The sequence below is a fragment of the Rhamphochromis longiceps genome, linkage group LG12, assembly GCF_057381845.1.
Source record: "Rhamphochromis longiceps isolate RC_006_pf linkage group LG12, R_longiceps_female_GT1.1, whole genome shotgun sequence".
NCBI classification, from domain to species: Eukaryota; Metazoa; Chordata; class Actinopteri; order Cichliformes; family Cichlidae; genus Rhamphochromis; species Rhamphochromis longiceps.
The window spans coordinates 14,714,010-14,740,328 of record NC_140568.1 but is presented as its reverse complement, the minus strand read 5'-3'; the positions used below and the strand labels follow the sequence as shown (position 1 = coordinate 14,740,328).

The window sequence follows — 26,319 nt, the reverse complement described above, 5'->3', positions numbered from 1 at the left end:
GCTTTGGTCAGTTTAAACTAAAAGTAGCAGATGTGCTGTAAGTCTGGGAAGATGGCTTTGAACTGTGGATTTAATCTGGTAAGGTTTTTGATTTTAATGTTTCAATAAACAAAACTTTATGATGACACCTTGTAGTGTTCACCAAATATTTGGCTACACATCAACACTATCTGTACTAAATAGCGAATTGAACAGTACTGTTAGTAATGCTGTAGAGAGGCAGGACTTGGTTAGAGTTAGCTTTCGGTACAGCTTGGAGTTTACTGTAACAGGATGGAAATTTTAACAGAATAAGGCTGATGTGATTTTATTGCACTTTTAATGATATTTAACCAAAACTATTGCCTTTCCCTGACCTTAGGCTTAGGTTAAGGCACTTGTTGCTTACATGTAATGATCATCAGCCTTGTACACTTAACATTTATCTGAACCACTTAATGATCATTCTGTTATAGTACATAAATTTGACATTATTTTCAGGGACATGAAAATAAAAAAGATGACTTTTCAGTGAACAGTGAGCAATTACATTAGCACTATAATGTAAGTAGGAAAGTGATTTGGTTGTTAATGGTTGTAATTACTAGGAGAAAGAATATTGTTTAAGAGGACCCATATTAAATAGTTAGGTCTATAAATTGTTGCATAATGATACAGTTTTGTTATTTTGCTAACTGCACACAATCACAGTGGATTTTAAATCATACAGCCAAGATGAGACTGAAGTGCAGACTTTCAGCTTTAATTCAATGGGTTTATTATTTGTGTACATGGTTCCCTGTTATCAAAGAACCCAAAATAATTGGACAATTCACAAGTGGTTTCATGAGCAGGTAGGCGGCGACCACCAGCTGTGATTTTTGTACAAAGCTTACGTCAACGCTATTCTCTGCCAGGACAAAACTTTAAACTATGCTTCCATGATAACGTATGCAAAACTGCTCATGTAAATGTATAATGTTCAAAAACATTACATATTTATTTTAGATATTCTTCAAGGTTTTATTTATTTTACATTTGTTTTAGATTGCATGGGATTGGAGGGGGTTAGTAAGCTCCATTTTTGTCCCAGGAGCTTGTTCCTCTGACTACTGCGTGACCTTATCAAGAACCAACCCTCCCCTCCACTTGAGAGCAGGTGATGTCTGTAGGTATGCGATGATCTATTTATGAAAGAAGAATGACTCAATGTTCCTCTATATTTGAGACTTCGCGGCAGCGTATGAGAGTTCTGAGCGAAAGAAAGAATGGGATTTGTAAGGGTGAGTTTAGATGTGTGCCAGAGAACCCCCGGTGGCTTATTCCCCTGCTCACTGCATCAGTGGAACTCATATTTCACCTGTCAGGATCTGTCATCTCCACTGCTGTCTTCCCCGTCCCCAAGCTTCCTCTGCCTGGCCTGTTGGCTTTTTTTTAGCTGATGCGTGCGTGTGCATGCATGTGTGTCTGTCTTCATCTTTTTATTAAAACCCTAATAATATCACCCAGTCAATCTAACTTAAGGTTCCCCTGTGATCTGGTTGCCTATTATCATTATTATTATTTCATTAGATTACTCTTGTGTATAATGTGCAGTAAAATTCTTTCATTAAACATTTATGAATCTTTACCTCGTGAAGGCTTTTCATTGTAACCATGCATTACATTTTAATAAAAGCAGCGCCTTTGCTCTGAAGCTGTGCCAGCAGTTGCGTCAGGTTTACCCCTGACTGAGTGAGAACATCCAAATTCAAAGTATAAAATTATGTTTAATTCTGAGGAGATAATTTAGGGCTGTCGATGCCGGCGGGGGTTTTGGCAGCAATATCTTGTCAGAGTGTGATGTAACAGATGCTGTCATTTTTTCCGGTTAAACAGATACAGCAGGTTGCAGTCCAGCAACCTCTGCAGCTGAATCACACAACAAACACTCCGTCTTCTCAGAGAGGAAACAAATGAATTAACGTGGAGAAATAAAGTAGAAAGAAACACATGAGAAATTAGAAGTCACTGAACCAGGTTGGGCTTTTGTGCTGCTGTGTTAGTGAATGTGCCCATGATGGCCAGTCTGCAGCTTCTTGTTGCTGTGCTAAAACACCATGTATGTGCTAAATAAGCCCCACGAACAAAGGGAATAGAGCAACAGAATGAGCGGTCGAATGAGCCACAGGCCCTGAAGAAATGAAAGCAGTTTCACACTTTTCCTTCTTTAATCTCAATATTATCAATATAAGGAACCCCAGAAAGAACATCCAGAGAGATACACTGGCATATGGTTACCGATGAAATCTAATCTGCTGTCCTCTGGTGACCAGTTGTTACAAACCCCTACAAAGCAGTGATAGGCAACAAGCAAGTCATATTATATATTGATGAAGGCCAAATGTGCAACTACAAGAATGCTGAGCTTTTAGTTTTCGTTAGCAACAGTGCAGTGCTTCCTGCAGGTTTACATTCTGTAGGAAATACTGTGCTATTGCTGCCATTGACAGTAGTCCTTGTTCTGCTCTGTGGCCTCTGTGAGATCGGTGTAGTGGTACATGAACCAGCCCTCCATGTGCTGCAGTTCCTTCAGCTCGAGGCAGATTTCCAGAGCAAAACTACAACTACAGTTGCCAGCTGGCAGGTCAACTTCAAAAACGAGTAGAGACAGACAGCGAGTCCTTCACATGCTGATCCTCTGGCATTCTTCAGGCAAGGTCCATGGGTCATCAGCACCGTGCACACAGAGAACTATACACCCAGTAATGTTGAAAAAGCCTGCAAAATCACTATTAAAACTATAAGAATATTTAAAATTCAAATTCAACATGGAGGACAATGCAGAAAAAGTACTACAAAAAATATGAAAGGTGCAGCCCAAATTAAAGTGAAGCCTAAAATCCCAATGTTGACTGTTAAAATTTACTTAGTAGAAAAAATAAAAACAGAGTTGACCACAGAAATGGTCAAGCTATTCTAAAAAGTAGTCAGAGGCCTGAAAGCATCTGTTTCGGTCATTCGAAACAGATGCTTGAATTACAGGGCTGTGAAAAGGTTTTTGCATCTTGTTTAATCTCCAATTCTTTTGCATATTTATCACACTATGTGATCAATATATATCAACAAAAGAACAAGCAATTAGAAAAGGAGCAAATACTTTTCCACAGCAATGTAAACGCTTATGAGACTGTTCCATTTGGAGTTAGGACATCCACGTCTGGTATCTGGGCTGACAGTTGAAACTTGGAGTATATTGCTATTCAGTATAATCAGTATGTAAGCTAACAGGTAAAGTATATTGTACCTGTTTTTAAAATTGCATATAAAATGTAATGAAACAGCAAACCAGCATTTTAAAAGTCACTGAATAACTTTCCCCCTTTTTAATGCTTCAGATATCTTTTCAGTCACTACATATAAACTCTTAACCCTCTCAGGCTCAAATTAAGTTTTTGTTGCTAATGCACAAAAGAATACTTGCAGTGGTACTTCTGAGTAAAAAAACCCTCATAAAATATGTATGTGGGGTAATCAGGTTGTTAGCTTTTAACTGTTGCAAATCTGCAACGCTTGCCTTGAGAGGGTTAACACCCACCAGAGTCGCGTAGAGAATTAGGGATGGGATATGGGTTAAGTTTATGTCCATGCCTTTTTTTTAAAATTGTCCATAAAATGTGCTTATTTAGCATGCTAAGACAAAGCCCAACCCTAACTCCTACTCTCGGTTGGTTCCCTAATGACCTGCTGGATGTGAGGAAGTTAATGACATGTGACATCACTCTGGCATACAGGGCATATTTAAATAGCCTGGGATGTCCTAACATCTCATTACATCTGGACACTGATAAGGTCCTTAGCCTTCTATTCTAAGGTTTACGACCTTATTTTCTCTGAGCACATAATAGATTTTTTTTCCAGACGTTTTTCACACCAAGTAATAACAGCTTACCTTTTGCTCTCGTATCACAAAATGATGAACCAAAAGTTCAAGTTTATGACCAAAGCTTCCTTTTATAGTGTTTGTCCGTCATTTATGTACTAGAAATAAAATCTAAAAGACATCTGAGGATTACCTGCAGAACATTCAACCTCCTGAGGTCTAACCCATCCTCCGTGATGATGACATGAACTCAATCCTGACCCTTTGTTTTGCAGATAAAAAAAAAAAGCTGATTTCTTTTTCAGAAATTGGAAAACAATTGTTGGCAAATAGAAGACACACAGATTTGGAGAACAATTTTCTTTAAAAAAAGAGAAAGAGAAGCAGAAATAAATACATATTCTGGGAGGGCTAGGGTTATCACCTGTGATGAGGTAAAGCCCAGTAAGCCCAGTAAGCTGGAGAAAATACAGCATCTATTCCTCAAAGCATCCTGTTTCCAGTTCCACACCGCTGTTCTTAGATATTCACCATCATACAATCCTTTCCATTCCGGACACGTGTGGCTTTAGCTATTTTCTCCTTCTCTGTGTAAGATCTTTGGTTTTGCCACTGTCTCCTAAACCAAGCGACTGACTGCAAGAACAGGCTGTTCAGTCTCTTTCTCATATGTTCCAGATCTCGGCATATTCCTTTTAAAAAAGTAATCAAAATATTTGTTTCATCTGTGAATGATCATCATGACCCCCACCAGCGTTTGCATGCATGGTGTTCATTTAGTCTGTAAACACAATAGCTCGAAAACCTTTGAATAAATTCTGATAAAACTTTGTAGGTATGTAGAGTGGAGTCATGTTAACTATCCCTTTAAATTTGGCCTACATCCACCAAGGCCTTCAAGGTCGACTCAGTGATTTGTTGGTCGACAACTGACAAAAAGCCTTTTAACTTAAACACTACTATGCACTATGAAATGTGCTGTATGTTGTCAACATGCAAAAAGTATAAAGATTTATCATGTCACATTTGACCTCTGACCCCTCCATCAAAGTCAATAGATTGATCTGAAAGTCAAAGTGATAATAATGCCATATGGAGCTTTTTAAAACTATCTTTATTATTTATTGTTTGTTTGGAAATCAAAATAGAATTCAAAAACTTTTTCACTTGCTATTTATTACTAAACATTTAAAAAGGATTTTCATCATCAAGACTTGTTTTTGACTCTGACAGCGAGGTCCAGTTCACTATTTCAACAAGTCTTTATTTTTAAAGGTTCTTTTCAACCCTGAATGTTATTAACCTTACTTATCATATTGTCATACAGTATTTTTGCATTTTTGTGCAGTACAAATAACCCCAAATACATCACTTGGTCACATTTTACCTTTTCAGCCATAGTGCATGACAGTTACAACAGTTGCTTGTTTTAAGGATAAAATATGACTACGAGCACCGGCTGGTTTTTCTTTCACTGTGCTCCCAGCCACAGCCACTCTGGTGGCTATGGGGTTTGCTTTTTATGGGCTAGCCGGCTGTGACTGACTGATGGTGGCATTCCCTCTCTTTGTGTGGCAGCTCCAGCTGGAAAACATAAATAAAACGGAGGCAGACAAGGAGCCAAAAGCAATGTGCCAGCCACAGACAGGCATGTGTGCTACAGACTTACAGCATGGCTCCTCACAACAAACTGGGCCAGGTTTGAAAGGCTTAATTGCAGCTGCCTGCTTACAGTAGTTTATGATAATATGAAGTCTTGCAGGCGCACTTGTTTGAAATTCTAGTGAGAATCCTCTCTCTGTCTTTGGTAAAATGGTTCCTGCTTCTGCCCACAGGGAGCCCAGTGAGATTTGTATTTTGTTACTAGAGGCAGAGACTCTACCCAGAATTCCACCAAATTTAGAAGTGGCCTATATTTTGCCTATCAGGCCTCATAATGCATCTGAGTGTTAGCACTTTTTGTGCTCGGGGGGTGCGTCTCAAACGCTGCAGTTTATGACAAATCATATTAAAGATGCACTCTAAATGGCGTAATGCAAATATCTGCCTAATGTGCTAAGCCTGTAAAGGAGGATGGGATGTGATTTTGGAAATGATGTGGGGGGAAAAAAGGGTAGAATTAATATTCAGCGCTCAGTTACAACCACTCCTCCATAATGCATGTCGTGAATACATTTGGCTACAGAGTACTGAGTAATGAGAAGCAAAGGAATCCAGAAATGAGCAAAAATCATCTGGCTCTGACACACTTTCAACTTAGAGCTCCGTTCGGTTGCGAACATGCGGCGGCGATCAAAGAACGCTTCTCCAGAGGGAGCTGTGTGGCCTGGCAGTGAGGCGGGCTCCAGAAGTTCACAGGTCTGATTCCTGCAGCAGTTCTACATCAGTTGCTGGTTGTGTATCCTCCTACCTACAGTAAAGGCAAGTTAACTGTATGACAGCTTCAATAAACACACTGAATGAAAATGTGGTGAAATAAGGCCTCTGGCAACGTGACACATTTCCTGTTTCGAACCTCGCTTGTTGTGACATACTAACCATCTGGACCCGTTGGCAGATGAAAGACTTTTTCCACCTCTAACCTTTTTTTTTTGGTCTCCCTCTCGAACAAATGAAACTGTTCTGACCTGGTATTCTGACCTAGTTGGAAGCAGTGGAGATGTTTTTTTCAAATTGCAGTGCTGACCCTGTTTGCACATAAATGTAGTCCTGCAGCTATGCACCGCCTTTAGACCTTAACCCACATTCTGAAACAGAGCTGGACCATTTCCAAGAGCTTACCCTATCAATGTCTAAATAGCACCCTAGTGTGTGCAGGTAGTGCCACAGCTGCATTGCCATATAAACAGTGTGACTCAGAAACACCATCAGCCTAACACAGCTGCATGAGACACACAGAGGTTAATGGTTCCCCTCTACACAGACTGTTTTACTGCAACGCAAACAAAGCTTGTTCAGCTGAAGTTGGTCAATTGTTGGACAACAAAGAGTAAACAGCACCAGAACATGTGCCTAGAGAAGCCACAGTAAAAAAGGAAGATGACGTTTTTGATTTGCTACAGCAGGTTGATTTAAACAGCAGGTAGGTGGGCGTGATAACTATGTCATTGTCATCATCACATAGAGCAGAAGTGCCAAACATAAGGCACGGGGGCCAGAAATGGCCTGGCAAAGACTCCAATCTGCTGCTGCTGATACAGACCTCCCAACAGTTCAGTTCAATTCAATTCAATTCAATTTTATTTATATACCGCCGAATCACAACAAAAGTCGCCTCAAGGCGCTTCATAGATACAGAGAAAAACCCAACAATCATATGACCCTCTGAGCAAGCACTTTGGCGACAGTGGGAAGGAAAAACTCCCTTTTAACAGGAAGAAACCTTCGGCAGAACCAGGCTCAGGGAGGGGCGGGGCCATCTGCTGCGACCAGTTGGAGTGAGAGAAGGAAGACAGGATAAAAGACATGCTGTGGAAGAGAGACAGAGGTTAATAACAGATATGATTCAATGCAGAGGTCTATTAACACATAGTGAGTGAGAAAGGTGACTGGAAAGGAAAAACTCAATGCATCATGGGAATCCCCCGGCAGCCTACGTCTATTGCTGCATGCTCTCTCTTTCTAGTCCCTGTCAGGACTCTTGCTGCAGCATTTTGGATTAACCTAAGGCTTTTCAACGAGTTTTTTGGACACCCTGATAATAATGAATTACAGTAGTCCAGCCTGGAAGTAATAAATGCATGAACTAGTTTTTCAGCGTCACTCTGAGACAGGATATTTCTAATTTTAGAGATGTTGCGCAAATGGAGGAAAGCAGTCTTACATATTTGTTTAATATGTGCATTGAAGGACATATCCTGGTCAAAAATGACTCCAAGGTTCCTCACAGCGTTACTGGAGGCCAAGGTAATGCCATCCAGAGTAAGAATCTGCTTAGATACCATATTTCTAAGATTTTCAGGGCCGAGTACAATAACCTCAGTTTTATCTGAATTAAGAAGCAGAAAGTTAGCGGCCATCCAGGTCTTTGTGTCTTTAAGACATTCCTGCAGTTTAACTTATTGGTGTGTGTTACCTGGCTTCATGGATAGATAGAGCTGGGTGTCATCTGCATAGCAGTGAAAATGTATGCTATGTCTTCTAATGATGCTGCCTAAGGGAAGCATGTAAAATGTAAACAGAATTGGTCCTAGCACTGAACCCTGTGGAACTCCATAATTAACCTCAGTGTGTGAAGAGGACTCTCCATTTACATGCACAAATTGGTGTCTATTAGATAGATATGATACAAACCACTGCAGCACAGTACCTGTAATACCTACAGCATGTTCTAATCGCTCTAATAGGATATTATGGTCGACAGTATCGAACGCTGCACTGAGGTCTAGCAGGACAAGCACAGAGATGAGTCCACTGTCAGAGGCCATAAGAAGATCATTTGTAACCTTCACTAAAGCTGTTTCTGTGCTGTGATGAGCTCTGAAACCTGACTGAAACTCTTCAAATAAGCCATTCCTCTGCAGATGATCTGTTAGCTGTTTGACAACTACTCTTTCAAGGATTTTTGATATGAAAGGAAGGTTGGAGATTGGCCTATAATTAGCTAAGACTGCTGGGTCTAGAGATGGCTTTTTGAGTAAAGGTTTAACTACAGCTAGCTTGAAGGCCTATGGTACATAGCCGATTATTAGAGAGGTTGATCATATTTAAGATTGAAGGATTAATTAATGGCAGGACTTCTTTGAGCAGTTTTGTAGGAATGGGGTCTAAAAGACACGTTGATGGTTTGGAGGAAGTAATTATTGAAGTTAACTCAGAAAGATCAATTGGAGAAAAAGAGCCTTAACTTAACATCAATGGTAATAAGAGTAACTGTAGATAATAATACATCTGTGGGATGATTATTGGTAATTTTTTTTTAAAGAGCTCTGACTTTTTGTCAGCCTGGCTACAGTGCTGAAGAGCAACCTGGGGTTGTTCTTATTTTCTTCAATCAGTGACGAATAGTAAGATGTTCTGGCTTTGCGGAGGGCTTTCTTATAAAGCAGCAAACTATTTCTCCAGGCTAAATGATGATCCTCTAAATTTGTGACACGCCATTTCCTCTCCAGCTTACGAGTCATCTGCTTTAGGCTACGTGTTTGAGAATTATACCACGGAGTCAGGTACTTCTGATTTGAGACCTTAGTTTTCACTGGAGCTACAGTATCCAGAGTCGTACGTAGTGAGGAGGTGAAATTATTAACAAGATAATCGACCTCTGTTGGGGTAGCATTCAGATAGCTGCTCTGCTCTGTGTTGGTACAGGGCATTGAAGATGATAGCAGTGGGTGGATTATATTCTTAAACTTAGTTACAGCACTTTCAGAAAGACATCTACTTTGATAAAGTCTACTCTCCACCACTGTGTAATCAATTATTGTAAATGTAAATGTTATCAGGAAATGATCAGACAGGAGAGGGTTTTCAGGAAACACTGTTAAATGTTCAGTTTCTATTCCATATGTTAAAACAAGATCTAGAGTGTGATTAAAGTGGTGGGTGGGTTCTTTTACATTTTGAGAGAAGCCAATTGAGTCTAATAACAGATTAAATGCCATGTTGAGGCTGTCATTTTTAGCATCTACATGGATGTTAAAATCACCCACAATAATTATTTTATCTGAGATCAGAACTAAATTAGATATAAAGCCTGAGAAATCAGACAGAAACTCTGTGTAAGGCCCAGGTGGACGATAGATGGTAACAAGTAAGACTGGTGTCTGAGTTTTACAGCTGGGGTGGACGAGGCTAAGCATCAGGCTTTCAAATGAATTAAAAGTCTGTCTTGGTCTTTCATTGATTGACAGGCTGGTGTGAAAAATTGCTGCCACACCGCCCCCTCGGCCTGTGCTTCGAGGTTTCTGGTAGTTAGAATGACTCGGGGGTGTTGATTCATTTAAACTAACATAATCATCCTGCTGCAACCAGGTTTCTGTAAGACAGAGTAAATCGATTTGTTGATCCATTATTAAGTCATGTACTAACAGAGACTTGGAGGAGAGAGACCTAATATTTAATAATCCACATTTCACTGTTTTACTCTTTGGTTCAGATGTGGATACTGTATTGTTCTTTCTTTGTGATTGTTTATGTTTATTGCTGGTTTTTAGTTTGTTTTTTGGCTCTTTGGGAGCTGACACAGTCTCTATGGAGATGGGGTTTTTTTTTTGGAGGGGGGGGGGGGTAGCAGGAGGAGAGAAGCTGCAGAGAGGCGTGTAAGACTGCACAGACTCACAACAGCCATTCATACTAAACGAAAGTACTTAAGTAATAAACAGTTCAATGATAGAACAGGTCTTGATGCATTCTCAATCATCCAGGAAAGTAAATCTCCAAAAGTTGATTCTGTTCATCTGGACGTATCGTTTTCAGTTGGAGAAATGTTTCATCACTCATCTAAGCCATAACTTTATAATTTGAAAGCAAAACAAATCTGTTAAGTCCATATTTCCAAAAAAAGAGAAAAGAAAATTCGTGCAAAGCGAATTATTGACTTCCTACCATAACAAGAAAGAAAGAATTTGCAAAGATTTTTTTTTAATCCAGTCTACTTTCAGCATGTTGTGCAAATGGGAATAAATATTAGTGCTTGGTGAATCTCAAATAATAATGATGAGACAGACATAGAAGCACCTAATATCTCATTGTTACATTCTAATTTGTGTTGTACAGTTATTTTATTTTCAACTTTAATTTATATATTTTATCTTATTCTTTCCCAGTTAAATTTACCCTTCATTCTAATTTGTGTTGTACAGTTATTTCATTTTTAACCTTAATTTATATTTTATTCCTTCCTAGTTAAATTTAACCTTTTTAATTTTTCATATTTATTTCCTATCTTATTCATAGCCTTTTCCTTTTTTGTTTTCTTTAGGTCACGAGCAGTTGTCCAAGCATTTCACTACATATCGTACTGTGTATGACTGTGTATGTGACAAATAAAATTTGAATTTGAATTTGAATTTTTATCTTTCCCTAAAACATTCTCTAACATTAAGCTGAGCTTTATACATGAATGAGATTTAAGTTATTCTACATAACAAGGTTGTTTTCACATGTTTACATAGTTTTGAGTTTCCCCTAATTTGACTACCAAAGAGGATTTTTATTCATTTATTATTTACTGATACACAGCCACACTGAAGTGTTTAGTCAGCATAATCATAGTTAGAATCAAATATTACACATAATCAAAAGTTAACAGTGGTAACAAAATATGTCTGATCATGTTGTCACGGGCAAAATAACTCAATTTGATTTGATGGCAACTGAACTATAAGCCTACATCATATATCCAACTACTGAAAGCGTTATACAGACTCTGAATTTTGAGAAGCTGCTTGAGGATACTGATCAAACAAGTGAGGGGGAGTTTGTGCCTTGCGAGAGAACTTTCCAAACCTCCAGCTGATCTTAAGGTTTGGGAAGGCCTCTGTATATAGCTGAATACAGCTGAGGATTGCCTGGCTCTGCTGCAAATTTGCAAAACATTTTTTTAAAATTTGATTTGATTTTATTATCCTTTGTTTCTTTTTTTTCATTATACACCAGCTTATTTTTCAGTCATCAGTAAAAAATGAGTTTCACAGAATTCTAACAGGCTCTGAGCAAAGTAGTAATTCAAATCAAATAGTGATTCATTCTGTATTTCTGCATTAGTTACGGTTGACTAAGCCTTCATTCACTATTGCCATTTCTTCTTCTGCAAGCACTAAATAAAGCTCAAAAGTTTGGAGTTGAAGTAAATGTTTCATAGCCTTGTTGTCTAGTTGCCTAGTTGTCACCACTCAGACAATACCTCCACCTCAGCACTGACATAGACAGAGAAGAAGTCAAAACAGGAAGCAAAGACATTGCAGTGTTTTCTTTTTCTTTTTTTTCAAATTTCTATCCACAAAGTCTCAAGTTTTCAAACTGTTGCAGCACCTCCCTCTGTGTAATCTCTGAATCTCTGAGTTTCTGCACAGACACATCATTAAAACAGCTGCAAAAGCCGAAATGATCATATACTCGTGTCTTCCAGTTGGCAACCCATCAGGTTACAAAATCAAGAGACGCAAAACAGCACCAACTTTAACACCACTTATGGTCATGTGACAGGGTCTTTAATTATTCTGACCTGGAAGCTATGTCCATGTTTTATACAGTCTGTGACCATTACGCATGTTTTTGACACTGTCCCCTAGTGGCAGTAGACAGCTACAGCATGCTGTGTAGGTTCTGGATAGCACCCTTTAAGGACCCTTTACTTTGCAGGGCACAAATGTCCTTTACCTCTGCTTTTTAAACTTACTCTGCTGAGTTGTCCAACAGGCTAATCTCAGCACTTAAATGCTAAGGCTGAATGTAATGTCAGGTTAACGATGTATACATGAAATAAAAACTAAAAATGAGATAAAATGAAAAGCTTTTGCCACACAGAATGTCCACTGCTCATGTCAGTAATAACGATACTCCCACATGAATCATAAAAGGCTCTTTACAGACCGTTTCATCCCCAGCCCCGGCTCCTGCCTGCACATCACAAACGACTGAGCTGATGACATTTGCTAATGGGAGATGCGCTGCCTACCTGCTGCCTCAAAGTCAACTGACGTGGCTGATGAGCGGCGCGCGGCCAATGGGAGCGCAGCGGGGCGGAGAGCACGCTTAGATTGTACTACAGTGTAGTACCGCTGCCAGCAGCAGACGCGTCTCCTGCTCACTCCCGCTCTTCAGCATCTTCTTCTGGTTCATGGATTATACAGTTTCCCTCCAAGTGCAACATCAGCTGGCGGTGTTCCCGACGCATTTCCATCAGGGCTACAGCGTGGAGTTACAGGTATGATCTGCACGCGTTACCGCTCTTGTCTGCTTTCTTCTTCTTTCTTTCTTCGCTCGGTTTTTTCTAGACTGTGATGAGAGACGTGCACGCGAGTTTAGGAGTGAATGAGTGTGACTTTATGTAGATGCCTTGCTGCAGGGGACAAGCATGGTTGTGGTGTTGCATGCTGATATCTTTAACACCGAGGTCCTTGTTGCACGGAGGATCCTGTCAGAAGGAGCGCAGCGCAGCTGTGCTGCTGCCGGCGCGCTGCGGCGCACACCGGGGTGAAAAAGTGAGCAGAGCAGCCTGGTTGCTTTAGGTTGACCTTATGTCTCGTGTAATGTTCCTGCGTGCTGAAAAGGTGACAGTCCCTGGTCGATCCCCGAGGGAGTCCCTCTCGATAAGCTATAAATGAAGACATATTCAGAAACAATCTCAGTGTATTAGTCCATTCAGAGATTTAACTTTAAATAATTCAACACGCGGTCCAGTACTGTACACACAATGCTGCAAACACTCTTCTACCCCGGGGGCAAAATCCTCCAATAACCTTTGGAGAGTGTGTGTCACTCTTCACATTAAGCTTTCTCCTGCAGTCTGTAGCTTCTTCATCCAGTGCAGGACAAACTGTAATCATTAAGCGATCAGCTGCCCCCCATAGAGCAGCCCAGGTTGCTCGTAACATGCATAATAACGCCCTTTCTGATTCTTAAAGATGACAAGTAAGATGGATTGGAAGGAGCTGAAGACACCTGTGTCAGCCTCAGGGAAGAGTTTCAAAAGTATTGACTGACCTGAATGGTTCCCAACACCAGATTTAAAAACAGAAGAACTTTTTCTTTAGTTGTGTTTGGTGGTGAATGGAACTGAAGCTGTTCGCTTAGTGTCTGTACAGCATCAGAAGTGGAATGACCAAGTTACCCACTGTAAATGCACTTGTCAACATATAACCCCCATCCTCCCCATCGAAACACACAATTAAATTGCATCATACATTTTTAAGTAATAAAAACAAAACAAAAATGCTGTAGGAATGTAGCAAATCACTCATATATGGTCATATATGCAAATTAATATTTAATTAATTTAAAGAAAGATTCAATAAACATTCAATTTTCAAACTAATGTGAAATTTCTAGCAACTACTTCATGTTTTATACTTTAAAAGGATAAAGAGGATGAATAGAAATCATAAATTATTATTATTATTATTATGATGATGATAATGATGATGATGATGATGATGATGATTATTATTATTAATAATAATAATAATAAATTAATGAAACTGCACTTGGTGAAATTTTGTTGCATAACTTCCTTCGTGTTTCTTTGTGGTGATATGTACTCTTTGTGCTCTTATTGAAATTACTGTTATTCCACAGATAATGATAACTTATAATTGTTTGTTTGTTGTGCAGCACAATGCAGCGACTGATACATACGTTCTCACAATGCTCTACACTCGGCTTTTTAATGTTTTTTTTTCCAATTGTATCAAAAGTTGTGTTGACCATCAATATTTTTCAGTGTATTGTGTATCATTTAGAAATACTTGGATTGGGACTGGCATATGTAGATGACTATAGGAGCCCTTTTTTCATACATAGATAACTTGCTGACAGTTCTGGCATTCATATCGGGCGCTGGTGATGGCGATGTTTTTTGCCTTAGCCGACATCGACACATCAGTGGGCTGTCAGTGAAAGTTATGTGAGAAGAGTGGACACACACACGCACGCACACACACACACACACACACACACACACACACACACACACACACACACACACACACACACACACACACACACACACACACACACACAAAACATGTCCCCAAGTACTCCAAAACAGGGAAAAAGGCATTTTCCTTTTTAATGCTGTTCCAGCCGCTGACAGTTGCCCTTTTCTCAGTAGCTGCCAGTTCCACTAGTAACAACTGATCTCTGGATGGATATCTGGAGGGTTACACTGTGGCACCACAATACAACACATTCACATCAGTTTAATAAAAATAGCTGGCTTAAATGGCATTAAAATGCAGTATTTCTAACTACAGCAACACCTTGATGCTGCGCAAACCTGGCTCTGCACTGGCAGAAGGCTCTGCGTATTAGCCAGTAGTACACTATATTCCCAAAAGAATTTGTTTGTTTGCCTTCACACGCATAAAAACTTAGTTGCATCCTATTATTAATACATAGGGTTTAATATGATGTCAGCCCACCCTTTGCAGCTATAACAGCTTCAACTCTTCTGGGAAGGCTTTCCACAGGTTTAGAAGTGTGTTTATAGGAATTTTTGACCTTTCTCACAGAAGACATTTTTGAGGTCAGACATGTTGGATGAGAAGGACTGGCCCAAAACTGTTGGGAAACAAAGTTGGGAGCATGTCCAACATGTTTTGGTATGCTCAACCATTAAGAGTTCCTTTCACTGGAACTAAGGGGCTGAGCCCAAGTTAGGAAAAAACACCACATTCCCCCCTCCACCAAATTAGACTTGGCACAATGCAGTCAGACAAGTAATGTTTTCTTGGCAACTGCCATACCCAGACTTGTCCTTCAGATTCCTAGACAGATAAGCACGAGTCCTCACTCCAGAGAAAATGTCTCCACTGCTTTAGAGTCCAGTGGTGTGGTGCTTTAAACCACTGCATCCGACATATTGCATTGTGCTCGGTGATGTAAGGCATGGATGCAGCTGCTCGGCCATGGAAACCCCTTCCATGAAGCTCTCTACGCATTGTTCTTGAGCTAATATGAAGGCCACATGAAGTCTTGAATCTGCCGAAAGCTGCTGTTATTTTACTTGCCCTACCACTTCATGGAGTTGCAGTCATTCCCAGTGGCTTCCATCCATCCATCCATCTTCATCCGCTTTGTCCGGGGCCGGGTCGCGGGGGCAGCAGCCTAAGCAAAGAGGCCCAGACCTCCCTCTCCCCAGCCACCTCCTCCAGCTTATCCGGGGGAATACCAAGGCGTTCCCAGGCCAGCCGAGAGATATAATCTCTCCAGCGTGTCCTGGGTCTGCCCCGGGGCCTCCTCCCGGTGGGACATGCCTGGAACACCTCACCCAGGAGGCGCCCAGGCCCAGGCAAAGTGGCTTCCACTTTGTTATAATACCACTAAAATGTTTAGTGAGAAAATTTCATGACTCTACTTGCACAGGTGGCATCTTATCATGGTAATATGCTGGAATTCACTGAGATCTAGAGAAAGAGAGCTATTCTTTAACAAATGTTTGTAGATTCTATACACCTGTGTTCATGATCGGAACGCCTGAACTCAATGATTTGGCACTATAGTGTATATGGCCGCTGATATTTAATGCCTCCCTTTGTAAAACAAGAAAAAAGTAAGGAGGAAACCCATGCAGATCAATAGAAAGGAAACTTTTTTCAAGGCTGTTTGCTTTCATGTTCTATATGAGTATTGTACGTGTTTTCTTACCTAAGGCTCTTGCAGCATCATTTCAACACATACTTAAGGATCCCAGACACATCCCAGGTGTGTTTTATTCTGCAGCCCCCAGCAAGATGAGAAAAGGAATAAAAGAATTATGCACCATTTTACCAAGTGGGTGCTCAAAGTGCCATCTGCCTTATTTAAAGTAATACGAACGTTTAAAGTTATATCATCAAGTTTCCCCTCGTGCGGAACAATAGATGGCACTGTTGAAGGCTTCCAAGTTTTCCCTGGGACACAAACATTTCTCTTTTAAAGCTCAGCAGTAAGGTTCTGCACCAAAACAGCAACATGTTATAAAGTGTGTCAGATAATAAAGCTCCTTCAACCCTATCTTTAATATTCCAGTGATTTTTTTCAACCACCAAGGATGACTACAATCCTTTCTGTTTGTGAAAACCTTCAATTGAAGAAAAGAGCACTTCCATTCCCCCGCATGCTGTCTGTAATTTGTGATGCCTATAAATAAGAGGCTTTGAAGCTCTGCACTTCCACATCATCAATAATGTGTTTGTTTTGCAGAGTTAAAATTGCTCTGCTTCTTTGTTGCTTTCCATTGCATCCTTCCCAAAGTTGTTTCCATTCTCTCTCCGTTATTCCTTTCACAGAAGGTCAACTGAGATGGGGCTTGAGATTTTTATAAATAGCACACAAAGTAACCAAGTGCTCCAACCATTGGCACTGAGCACATTTATTACACAGAGCTTGGAAGTTGTTTTGAAGGAAACAACTAAGAAAACTCAGCTGCATCACAGAAGATAATGTGTGCTTTATCAAAGGTGTGGAATCTTCTCTCAGCTTCCAGACAAGCTCCAGCTCAAATATGCAGAACCACTTGTATCTGCTTATAAAAATGCAGTTACTGAATAAGATGTTAAACAAAGCATCCAAAAAGTGCCCCTGTTTATAAAGAATAAAACAAAGCATGGTTCTTTTTACCTCTTAACCAGGTCATCGGCTATCCATCTAATGTTAGAGTTGTGTATTTAGTTTGTGCTTAACAGGCATATTTTCAGAAATTCAAAATACTCAAAAGCCATTTTATTCAGTGCACCCATTCAGCTGCTTGTTAATGCAAATATTTAATCACAGCCAGACTGCTTTAAGGAGGCAGGAAGGCCACAGTAATTACAAATAATCGCTCGGTACAACCAAGGTATGCAGAAGAGCATCTGTGAATGCACATCACGTCAAATCTTACAGCAGCAGAAGACCACACCAGCAGGATTGGAAAAACACTGCCTGATGTGATGTGTGTCATTAAGATGTTAGGGTCAGAATTAAGTGTGGACAACATGAAAACATGGATCCAAGTTGTTGTTGGTTGTATAATGGTGTGGATGATATTTTCTTGATATACTTTCGTCCCCTTAGTATCAGCTGAGCATTGTTTAAACACCACAGACTACCTGAGTATTGCTCCTTAACCATGTTCACCCCTTTATCACCACACTAAATCCATCTTCTGATGGCCACTTCCAGCAGGATAAAGCATGTCACAAAGCTCAATTTATCTCAAACTGATTTTGCAAACATGACAGTGAGTTCATTATACGCAGATGGCCTTCACGGTCAGCAGATCTCAATCCAGTAGAGATAGTTGATGCAATGGAACAGGAAATTTGCATAATGGGTATGCAGCATATGTGGAATGCTTTTATGACAATATGGAATAAAATCTCAGAGGGATGTTTTCAGGAATTTTTTAAATAGTCCATGCTGTGAAGAATTAAAACAGTTCTAAAGGCAAAAGGGTGTTCAGCCCAGCAGTACTAAGGTGTACCTAACAAAATGACCAGTGAGTGTAGAATGTTAGATTACAGGGTTTTTTTTGTTAAGGCCTCCTCCCTTTATGTGTTTTTAAAGACATTATCTATCTTAACCCTAAACCCAGATGTTAAAGGGTTAAGGACTTTAGTGAAATCAAGCCAGTAGATGGAAAAATAATTATCCATGTATTTACTAAGGCATTGGTCGAACACAACGCTTGTTTCACCTTGCTTGCAAACACTTCTGGTGTCCCAAAAGAGTCTTTTAAATCTTAGATGCATGGATATGTCACCTTGTAGTTAAGTGCTTTTGTGTAAGCTGTTATGGATGTAATTTCCAAGTTACTTTAACTACAGGATCATCCAACAGGTTTGTGCTGTCATGTCCCAAGCCACGCTATGTCTCTGACAGCATATTATTTGATTATTTGAGTTTGAATCCTCCTTGATCTCATGCCCACGCTGGGAAGAATTAATCTCATCAGACCGACCAGTGTCACTATTTTATTGTTGCACCGACTCAACATTTGCCCTAAATGTCTGTTCTGGCTGAACACCAAGCTGATTATATTACTGAAGTGCAGGCAGTATGCCCAGTGTGAGTGCTAATGTTTTCACTCAGCAGATCTGTGGATGCCGCTTGGGTCACACTGCATGGGAATAGGCCACTTAGCAGCAAACACAAAGCAAATGCTCATTGTTTCGACCTCAAGGCATGACATTACAATTTGGCCAGCCTTTGCCTCCCCAAAGCCAGAGCAGCAGAATAATAGAGACAGAATGGGAGGCAGATCAGTGCACAGGTCTGTGGAATAGGATGTAAAGTGTCTTTGCAGCCTCGCTCAACCAGTCCGGCTAATTTGCCCCCCTGAGAGCAATGTTAGAATCTCTCACATGGCCCCGGAGCACCAGCTGGACAAAATGCTGCCGATGATAGAGTAGGCAGATTCTATAGAGCTTACAGCTCAAAGTGTGCACGGAGAAGTGAGACAGCTGCTCTTATTATATATGTACTTTCCTTTGTTCCTTCCTTACTAAATCCTTGACCAGCACCAAGTTGCTTCAGTCCCATGTATTTTTAGATGATTTCCTTTTTTTTTTAGCTGCATTTCCTAAAAGACACTATATTTTCTTTCAAACATGCACTGCTTTTCAGTAATCTGAAGGTGTCTGAACTTGTCAACTTTAGAGTTAAACTTTTGCAAAGAAAAAGCGTTAATAGTCTTACTTGGCTGGACCTAGCAACATTGGCATCTAACATTTATTGCAGTCTCCGAGAGCAGTTGCATTAATGGAAAAGTATGCACAAGATACTGACTGTGCGTGTCTGTTGTGTATCTAAGCTAGTTGTTCTGCTTGCTTAAGAGCAAATGCATGCACATATGTGATATTAACTCTTACCAACTATCTACAAGTTGCTATAAAAGAAAATTATCTCTCTGTGGACTTTTACTTCAGCCAATCAGGAAGAGAGACTTGTGTAGGAGGGTACAAATTTTTAGCAGCACTGTGCCATGCACACGAAGATGCAGACATGCACACAGAAACAGGCAGAGAGAGAGAGAGCCTGCTCTTAGTGACAGTGGTGGCGAGAGTGAGAGTGTGTACTGTGACAAACAATGGCACTAGTATGTCTGAATAATAACGTAAAAGTGACATGTATGACAGAATTAAATCATTTTGTCAAAGTTTAAAAATGGTCTTATATGACATTTAGCAAACCCAAAATCATCCTTCAGTTTCCCATGAAGCAGTGATGGTGTGTAACTGGGCCAAAACATTGTGTGTCATGTTCTCAGTAAAGGTGAAAATTGAGAATAAAAGTATGTGACATTAAATTGCATAAAGAATTTGACTGAAAGCGCTTGATTTGAACCAAAAGAAAAAAATTATGCAGGCTTGGTATTTTTAATTGCAAATTGTTAAGGAAAGGGAATTACTACTTACCTAGCAAATACCCAGACAGTTAAATATGATATCATCTTAAGTATCTTAAGTGACTGACTGTCAGTCTAGAGCCTTTATTGCCTTTTTCAGATAAAGTCTCATCCAGTTATTTTGGTATCATGTTTTTTCTGTTAAAACCTTCTACAAATGGGCAATAAAATAGGTGAACATTAACTAAACTCAAACACTACCACTAACCCCAGATGTGTCACTGATGACCCTCTTAGATATAAGGATAAGACAATGCTTGTATTTCATGGGTTGTTGCCTCTCATTGTGGTGTCTGCAGAGATTGAAGCTCATGTCTTTTGGGATATGTAAGCAGCAGACCACCCATTACATTGGCTAACAAGACTTGCAATTAGGCCAAACATGAGACCTCTACTGAGACTGAGAGTGAAGTCCTTTGCAATCAAGTTGTGGGGTAATCAACATTCAGAGAGTGGCAGGAACAGTGATTACTACAGACATCCTGCTTGGATTTGATGATGATGCCAGAGATGGTGATAAAGAGGACAATGAAGATGAGGATGGTGACGACGATAGTTATTGTATGTAAAATGGATTCAGTTTTGTCATATGTATATATCAGTGTTATTGGATTTCAGTTCAGGATAACTTCAGTCGTATACAGACAGTCCTGGTCAGGTACAGATTGATTTACCACTAATTGATTTCTTCTTCTTTTTTTGTGTGTCAAAACTGTCAGAGTTCAGTTTTACAGATGAGATTTAGTTCAAATGATTTGAGTGAGAACTGAGAATGAATTTCAAATGATTTTTTATCCATCTCTGAATAAGCTAAAGGAACAATGCATGCTAGAAAGCAACGTCACCAGTGTAGCTATTTAGATACTGATTCCTTCATTAATACCGTATCAAGATCTAAGGCTTTTGCTCTGATCCAGATTAAAATTCTACTCAAACTAGTCAATCACAGTTTAACTAAGAAGAAAGTTTGTAAATCATTGTCATCAATCTTTGAAGCAAAAATGTCAGATATTTATTATCTGGGTTTTCTGTGTTTTACTAAAAAAGCAACCTGCTATTTTCCTTTTTTATTCTGTCTTGGTGAACACCAATAATAGATATTTCCAACCCTGGGAGTTTTTAGTGTCCAGTCAAACCCTAAAAAGTCAAAGTCCAGTGTCCTCGCTGTCCCTGAAAGAAGGAAGCTTAACTCTTTACATATGTGCAGTTAACAGGTAGTTGTGAATGTAAAACCATGCTTAAAAGAAAGTACACCTTCTTTCAGTAGCCTACCTCCTTCTTATTGTGTTGTCTAATCTCAACAAAACATTGTACGATCATCTTCACACAAAGAGAAATGATTAACATCTAGATGTTTGTTTGTTTTTCTAAAGATTTATTATAAATCCCAGTTCTGTGGGTTTTCATGTTCATTGTCCTCTTGGACTGATGACCTCACAGTTGACCCTACAATACTTGATGGTTGACTCAAAGATGGCAAGTTGCCAGATTCTGTGGCTGGAAAACAAGCCCAGCTCATTACCCCTCACCACCACTGTGACTGACAGTTGGTTATTGGAGGTGTTTAAGCTGATATGCTGTGTTTGCCTTTCACTAAATGTAGCTGAATAAAAATAGATTCCAAATACACAAAATCAGTAGTAGCCCAATTAATACTAGTGGGGTATAAATATTGTGTTTACGTATGCGTAAATAGCTTTACAAGGGATACTGATAGTGAGAATTACTACAAAAGGTCATATTAGTCATACTGTGATTTAATTGATACGTTCTACATCTGTGTGCTAGTGAGTGTGTAAGTAACTGAAACAAAAATCAGTGTAGATCTGATTAACAAGAAGAATTATTGCCATTTTATTCTGTAATGCTTTGCTTTTATTTAGTTATGGCATTGATCCAGGAGTTCTCTGCACCATCTCTGTCTTCCACTCAGCATAGATTGAGCTATGGGACTTTCAGATGGCGTTTTCTTAGTCAGAGGATTATTGCCCACGTTGGATTTTACACCAATATCTGGCCCCAGAGAACAGTGCTGGAGGCCCTCCAAAACTGGTGACCGACAAGCTCACTTTATTCCTTATAATAATTCATTGTCAGCAACAGGTGAGCAAAGATAACTATAGTCCCATTTATTCACACAGTAGAATACTGGCCATTGTACCATATCACTGATTGATTATTTCTGCTGTGCTGGACATTTAGCACCCATTTGTTTCACTTGCAAAGTCAGGCAAAATGAGAAAAATGGAGGTGCTGTGGAGAGGACTTAGGGTGAATGCGAATAAATAGTGGACCATGAGGTCTATACCTTTTGAAAATTTCGTCATTGCAAGCTGCTCAGATTGCAATTTTGTTCATTTTCTATGCATCAATTTTCAGACAAAAGTGGATAATGTAGGTTTCAGAGTAATGCATCAAAATCTAAAAAGCTGAGTTTTTGCGTTTTTGAATAAAGCTTGCTCTTTCATCATGAGGGTTTCAGAGACTAGGAAAGCTGAAAAATCATTTAACATGATTCATGCCATCATAGAACTGTAAAAGTCTGCAGTGATCAGAATTATTGCATTCTTCAACAACTTCAGCAACTGTTCCAAGTGACTTAGAGAGTCATACTTAAAGACAATCACTGTGGATATGTAATAAATTGATCAATTTATTACATATCTACAGCACATGTATTACTACAGCACATCTTGTCTATATCTAAACACAAATGTAACAAAAGCTCTAACAATGGTTGGCTGGTGATCTCACATGAAAGCTTAGCCCATGGTCAGTGTTGGCCCAATGTTGTCAGTATGTACTGGCTGCAAATTCTGCTGGTTTGACCATTATCCTAAACAGTGCTGGCAAAGGGTTTCACTTTACTCATGGCATTTCTTCATAGTGTTCATTGGGGTTGGACAGTCAGTTGTTAGTTCACTTATTTTTACAAGTAGGTGGTCCACTTGTACAAAACTTAGTTTCAGACCAAGATTCTGCATATGGAAACTACTCGCCACCCGCCACACTTTGACTTGGTTATCAGAAGTACTTTACAAGTCTACACACACCCAAACACTGGTTCTCCTCAGACCTGGTATCGTCAGCTCTAGTTGCACTTCACTGTGCCAAGTCATGAATACATGCATTTCCACTACACTGTTGTTTCCCTGGTGGTCTGCATGGGTCACTGGAACTAATCAGTCAAGATCTTAACCAAAACAAAGCTGTTTTGTGCTTATTATTAAGCACAAAAACAGTTATTGTAACTGTTGGCGATTTAACTTTAATCTTTCTAATTTAGAGATCACCTTGATTTTATTTTTCCTGTTAGAATTGCTTACAGAGTGGGATTTGGCGATTGTCCCATTGTCATTTGGTAAAAATGTTTGCCATCACTGGGCTGTATGTTTAACATGCAGATTTTTTGGATATGAATGAATAGATCTGACCACTGGGACCATTACATTCGGCAACAACATGCACCAGTGCTGAATATATAGGTTGCACAATAATACTGTTTTACCTCAGACATATAAACTTTGCTATGGGTCATTCGACTTTGAAGTTATTACTCTGCCTCCTCAGATGTGGTCCCAACTCTGCCAGCAAGAGTTCAAAATGCCCCATTAACATCTTGAAATATGTACGAAAGCAGTCATGATACAGCCTCAACTCCTGGATCAAACCATGAAATTCTCCCTGCTGCTGCCTTCGTTTGAGAACTGGATGAATCCAGAATCTCAGTTTCTTCCTTTTCTTGTTTAGAAAGATCAGGATCAGCTCAACATCAACTTCTTTTTGAGGATGGATTTTCTGCATATGAAATGAAATACAATACTTTTGGTGTATGTATCAACCTAGTATTATGGCAAAAGGTGTAATAGACACTCCGGTCCACCGTGTCCATTTCACGCTTCGCCTCTCCAAAACATGAAATGTACACGCACGCAGAAGATGCAGTAATCCGAAGTACCAGCACAGGGAAATATTTTATTTCAAGCCAGCATGAAGATAATCACAAGAAAGCATTTAAACAGACATTATTAGCACCTTTACATGTATATACATATTAGCTGCCTAGGTTCATTGTTTCTGATGACGAAGGACCCTTGATTGTACTTAATACGTTTTCTGCTCACTACCAACTTTGTAGCTTTAAATATATTATCTCCCCTACTGGTAATGTAACGTCTGCATGCATTTAGATTTCACATTTTAGAGAGGCAAAGCGTGAAATGAACACGGTTGACTGGCGTGTCTATTACGCGCTTTGCCGTGATATCAGGTTGTGTATATATGGTACAGTTCACATTTGAAAAAAAAAGATTTTTCCACTACATGCTCAGTGTTTAATATACTGCTACTGGTTAGAGGAAGAGAAAGAGAGATTTGACAGTTTCATCCTCCAGGCCCAAAAGAGAATAACATATTTACCAGTAGGCTAGTCTAACTTTCCTAAATGATGGATGATTTAGCCTAGAGTAATAGGTAAATACAAGTGGAAGGATGCACAGCCAAAACAGCAATATTTCATAAAAGTCACATTGGCTCTTTTCAAGAAAAAAGAAAACCTTTTTCCACCGTTGAGGCCTGTTGTTCAATTTGTTTTTATGTGTATAACATGGTTTACCTGTCTCGCCTCGACTGTGGACTGTGCCCTCTTCACACACAGAAGAGTCCTTCACAGACACACTCACGTACTACCGTCTCTTTAAAAGCACTATTACAGTAAGCTCTAAATTAAAACCAGCACTCCTTCTGTTTTTACTCATTTTAAAATGAAGATGGTGAAGCTCCTCCCTGCATGCAGAGAAACATGTTCTTATTGAAAGTCAAACACAAGTCAAACACATAAAACCGATCAATATATATGAAAACCGTGATCAATATGTAATATATTTATATAAATCTCCTAATAATCCTTATAATTAGGCTACAGTCAGACTTCGGAAAACAGTGGTTGGAGACCGTTGGAGACGGTGTGCAATGAACTTGGAGTCTTGTTGCATTAGAAATGGTTGCTTTGAAGATGGGGACCAAGTCTGCGACCAGTTGTACTCTGATTCAAACCCTTGCCTATCCGTCCGAGAGTAATTGCAATCAGTCTGAGTCGCACGACAATGACTTGGAGACAAGTTGCCTTCCACCAGGTGATCTGTGCAACTGCCTTGCAGTTGAAAGGGTGCTGCACTCCTAACCTCTGGGTTTCCATTTTTGAAGTTGTACCATGATAGTGTGATACATGCTGACTGTAGTTTTGCATTGTTTTTTGGATGTTGTTTCAAAATATGTAAATATTATATAGTCAGTTATTCATGCCATGCACATTAATGCTCCCTCCATGCCATCAGTGCTGTGTGCTGACAGCCAGTTTCATAGTCCCTCTCCTCTGTAGCCTGGAGGATGCAGCTTTCATTATTTCCAAAAGGAATTTCAAATTGTGAACGGTCACACCACAGGAATGCTTTTCACTTCAACTCTTAAAAGAGCTCAAATTCAGAGGACTGTCAGAATTGCATTTTTAATGTTTGTGGAGGCAGTAATCAACTATGTTTTTCAGAAGTTTTCTTGTGCCCAGGGACTGATTTACAGATCAGATCAGAATTCAGTTTTCCATGAATTTAGATTCTTATTTCCAATGCAGGAGGTAAGAGTGTTGAATATGCACCCAATTAAAAATTCCCTTAGCAATTATGTTATTTGGCAAGCACTTTGATAAAATTACATAACTTAAAAATACAATGAAGTGTGCCATTAGTGGAGTGTCTCATCCTTCAGATGAACTCTTGGAAAGCTGCTGGTTAGTGGTTCTGCTCTGCAGCGTCTCTGATCGTGCCACAAACAGCACTCTGCCTCCTGCAGGTTCTGGAGACCGTCCCACCCATGGACCAGATTCTTTTTGAGGAAGTAGTAGGATGATATCAAGAACTTCCATAACAGCAGTATGGCCAGTAAGCCATCGTGTAGTGAAATAGTACTAGAGGCTGGGGTCCTGTAGCTCCTGTTAGAACAGGCTCTCCAGTAATCACAAGGTTGGTGGTTCAATCAATCTACTCAAGTAGAGTAGAACAGCATGATGTAAGAAACAGTGCATTTAGAGACTAGAAAAGTCACTGGTTGGCATGACTGAATTTCAAAATAGAAGCTAGTAAATTGATTGCTGGTGGTAGACAATAAAAAAAAGCCAAAACCAGACGGTCACCAAATATTTCTGCGTATCCGTTAGTCTTTGTGTGGGAAGTAGGGCTGCCACGATTTGTCGACTAGTCACGATTATGTCGACTATCAAAATCGTCGACGACTGATTTAATAGTCGACGCGTCGTTTGAAGCTTTGTAAGATCACAAAAGACGCAGGAATAAGTAGCAGGATTTAAGAGTGTAATAACGGACTGAAACAGAAGATGGCAGCACTGCATGTACAAGGATGCCAGCTGCCGTTAAACCCCGAAGAAGAAGAAGAAGAA

General features: G+C 39.7%; 1 protein-coding gene across 1 annotated transcript in view; it reads left to right on the top strand.

Annotated features, from left to right (window-relative positions):
- The first annotated feature begins 12,574 nt into the window (after positions 1-12,574).
- Positions 12,575-26,319, top strand: part of zmat4a (zinc finger, matrin-type 4a) — a 156,159-nt gene continuing 142,414 nt past the window's right edge. Inside the window, exon 1 of the mRNA XM_085424881.1 lies at positions 12,575-12,707. Within this exon, the coding sequence (XP_085281007.1) occupies positions 12,621-12,707 (87 nt within the window). The 5' untranslated portion in view covers positions 12,575-12,620. The remainder of the gene's footprint in view (positions 12,708-26,319) is intronic.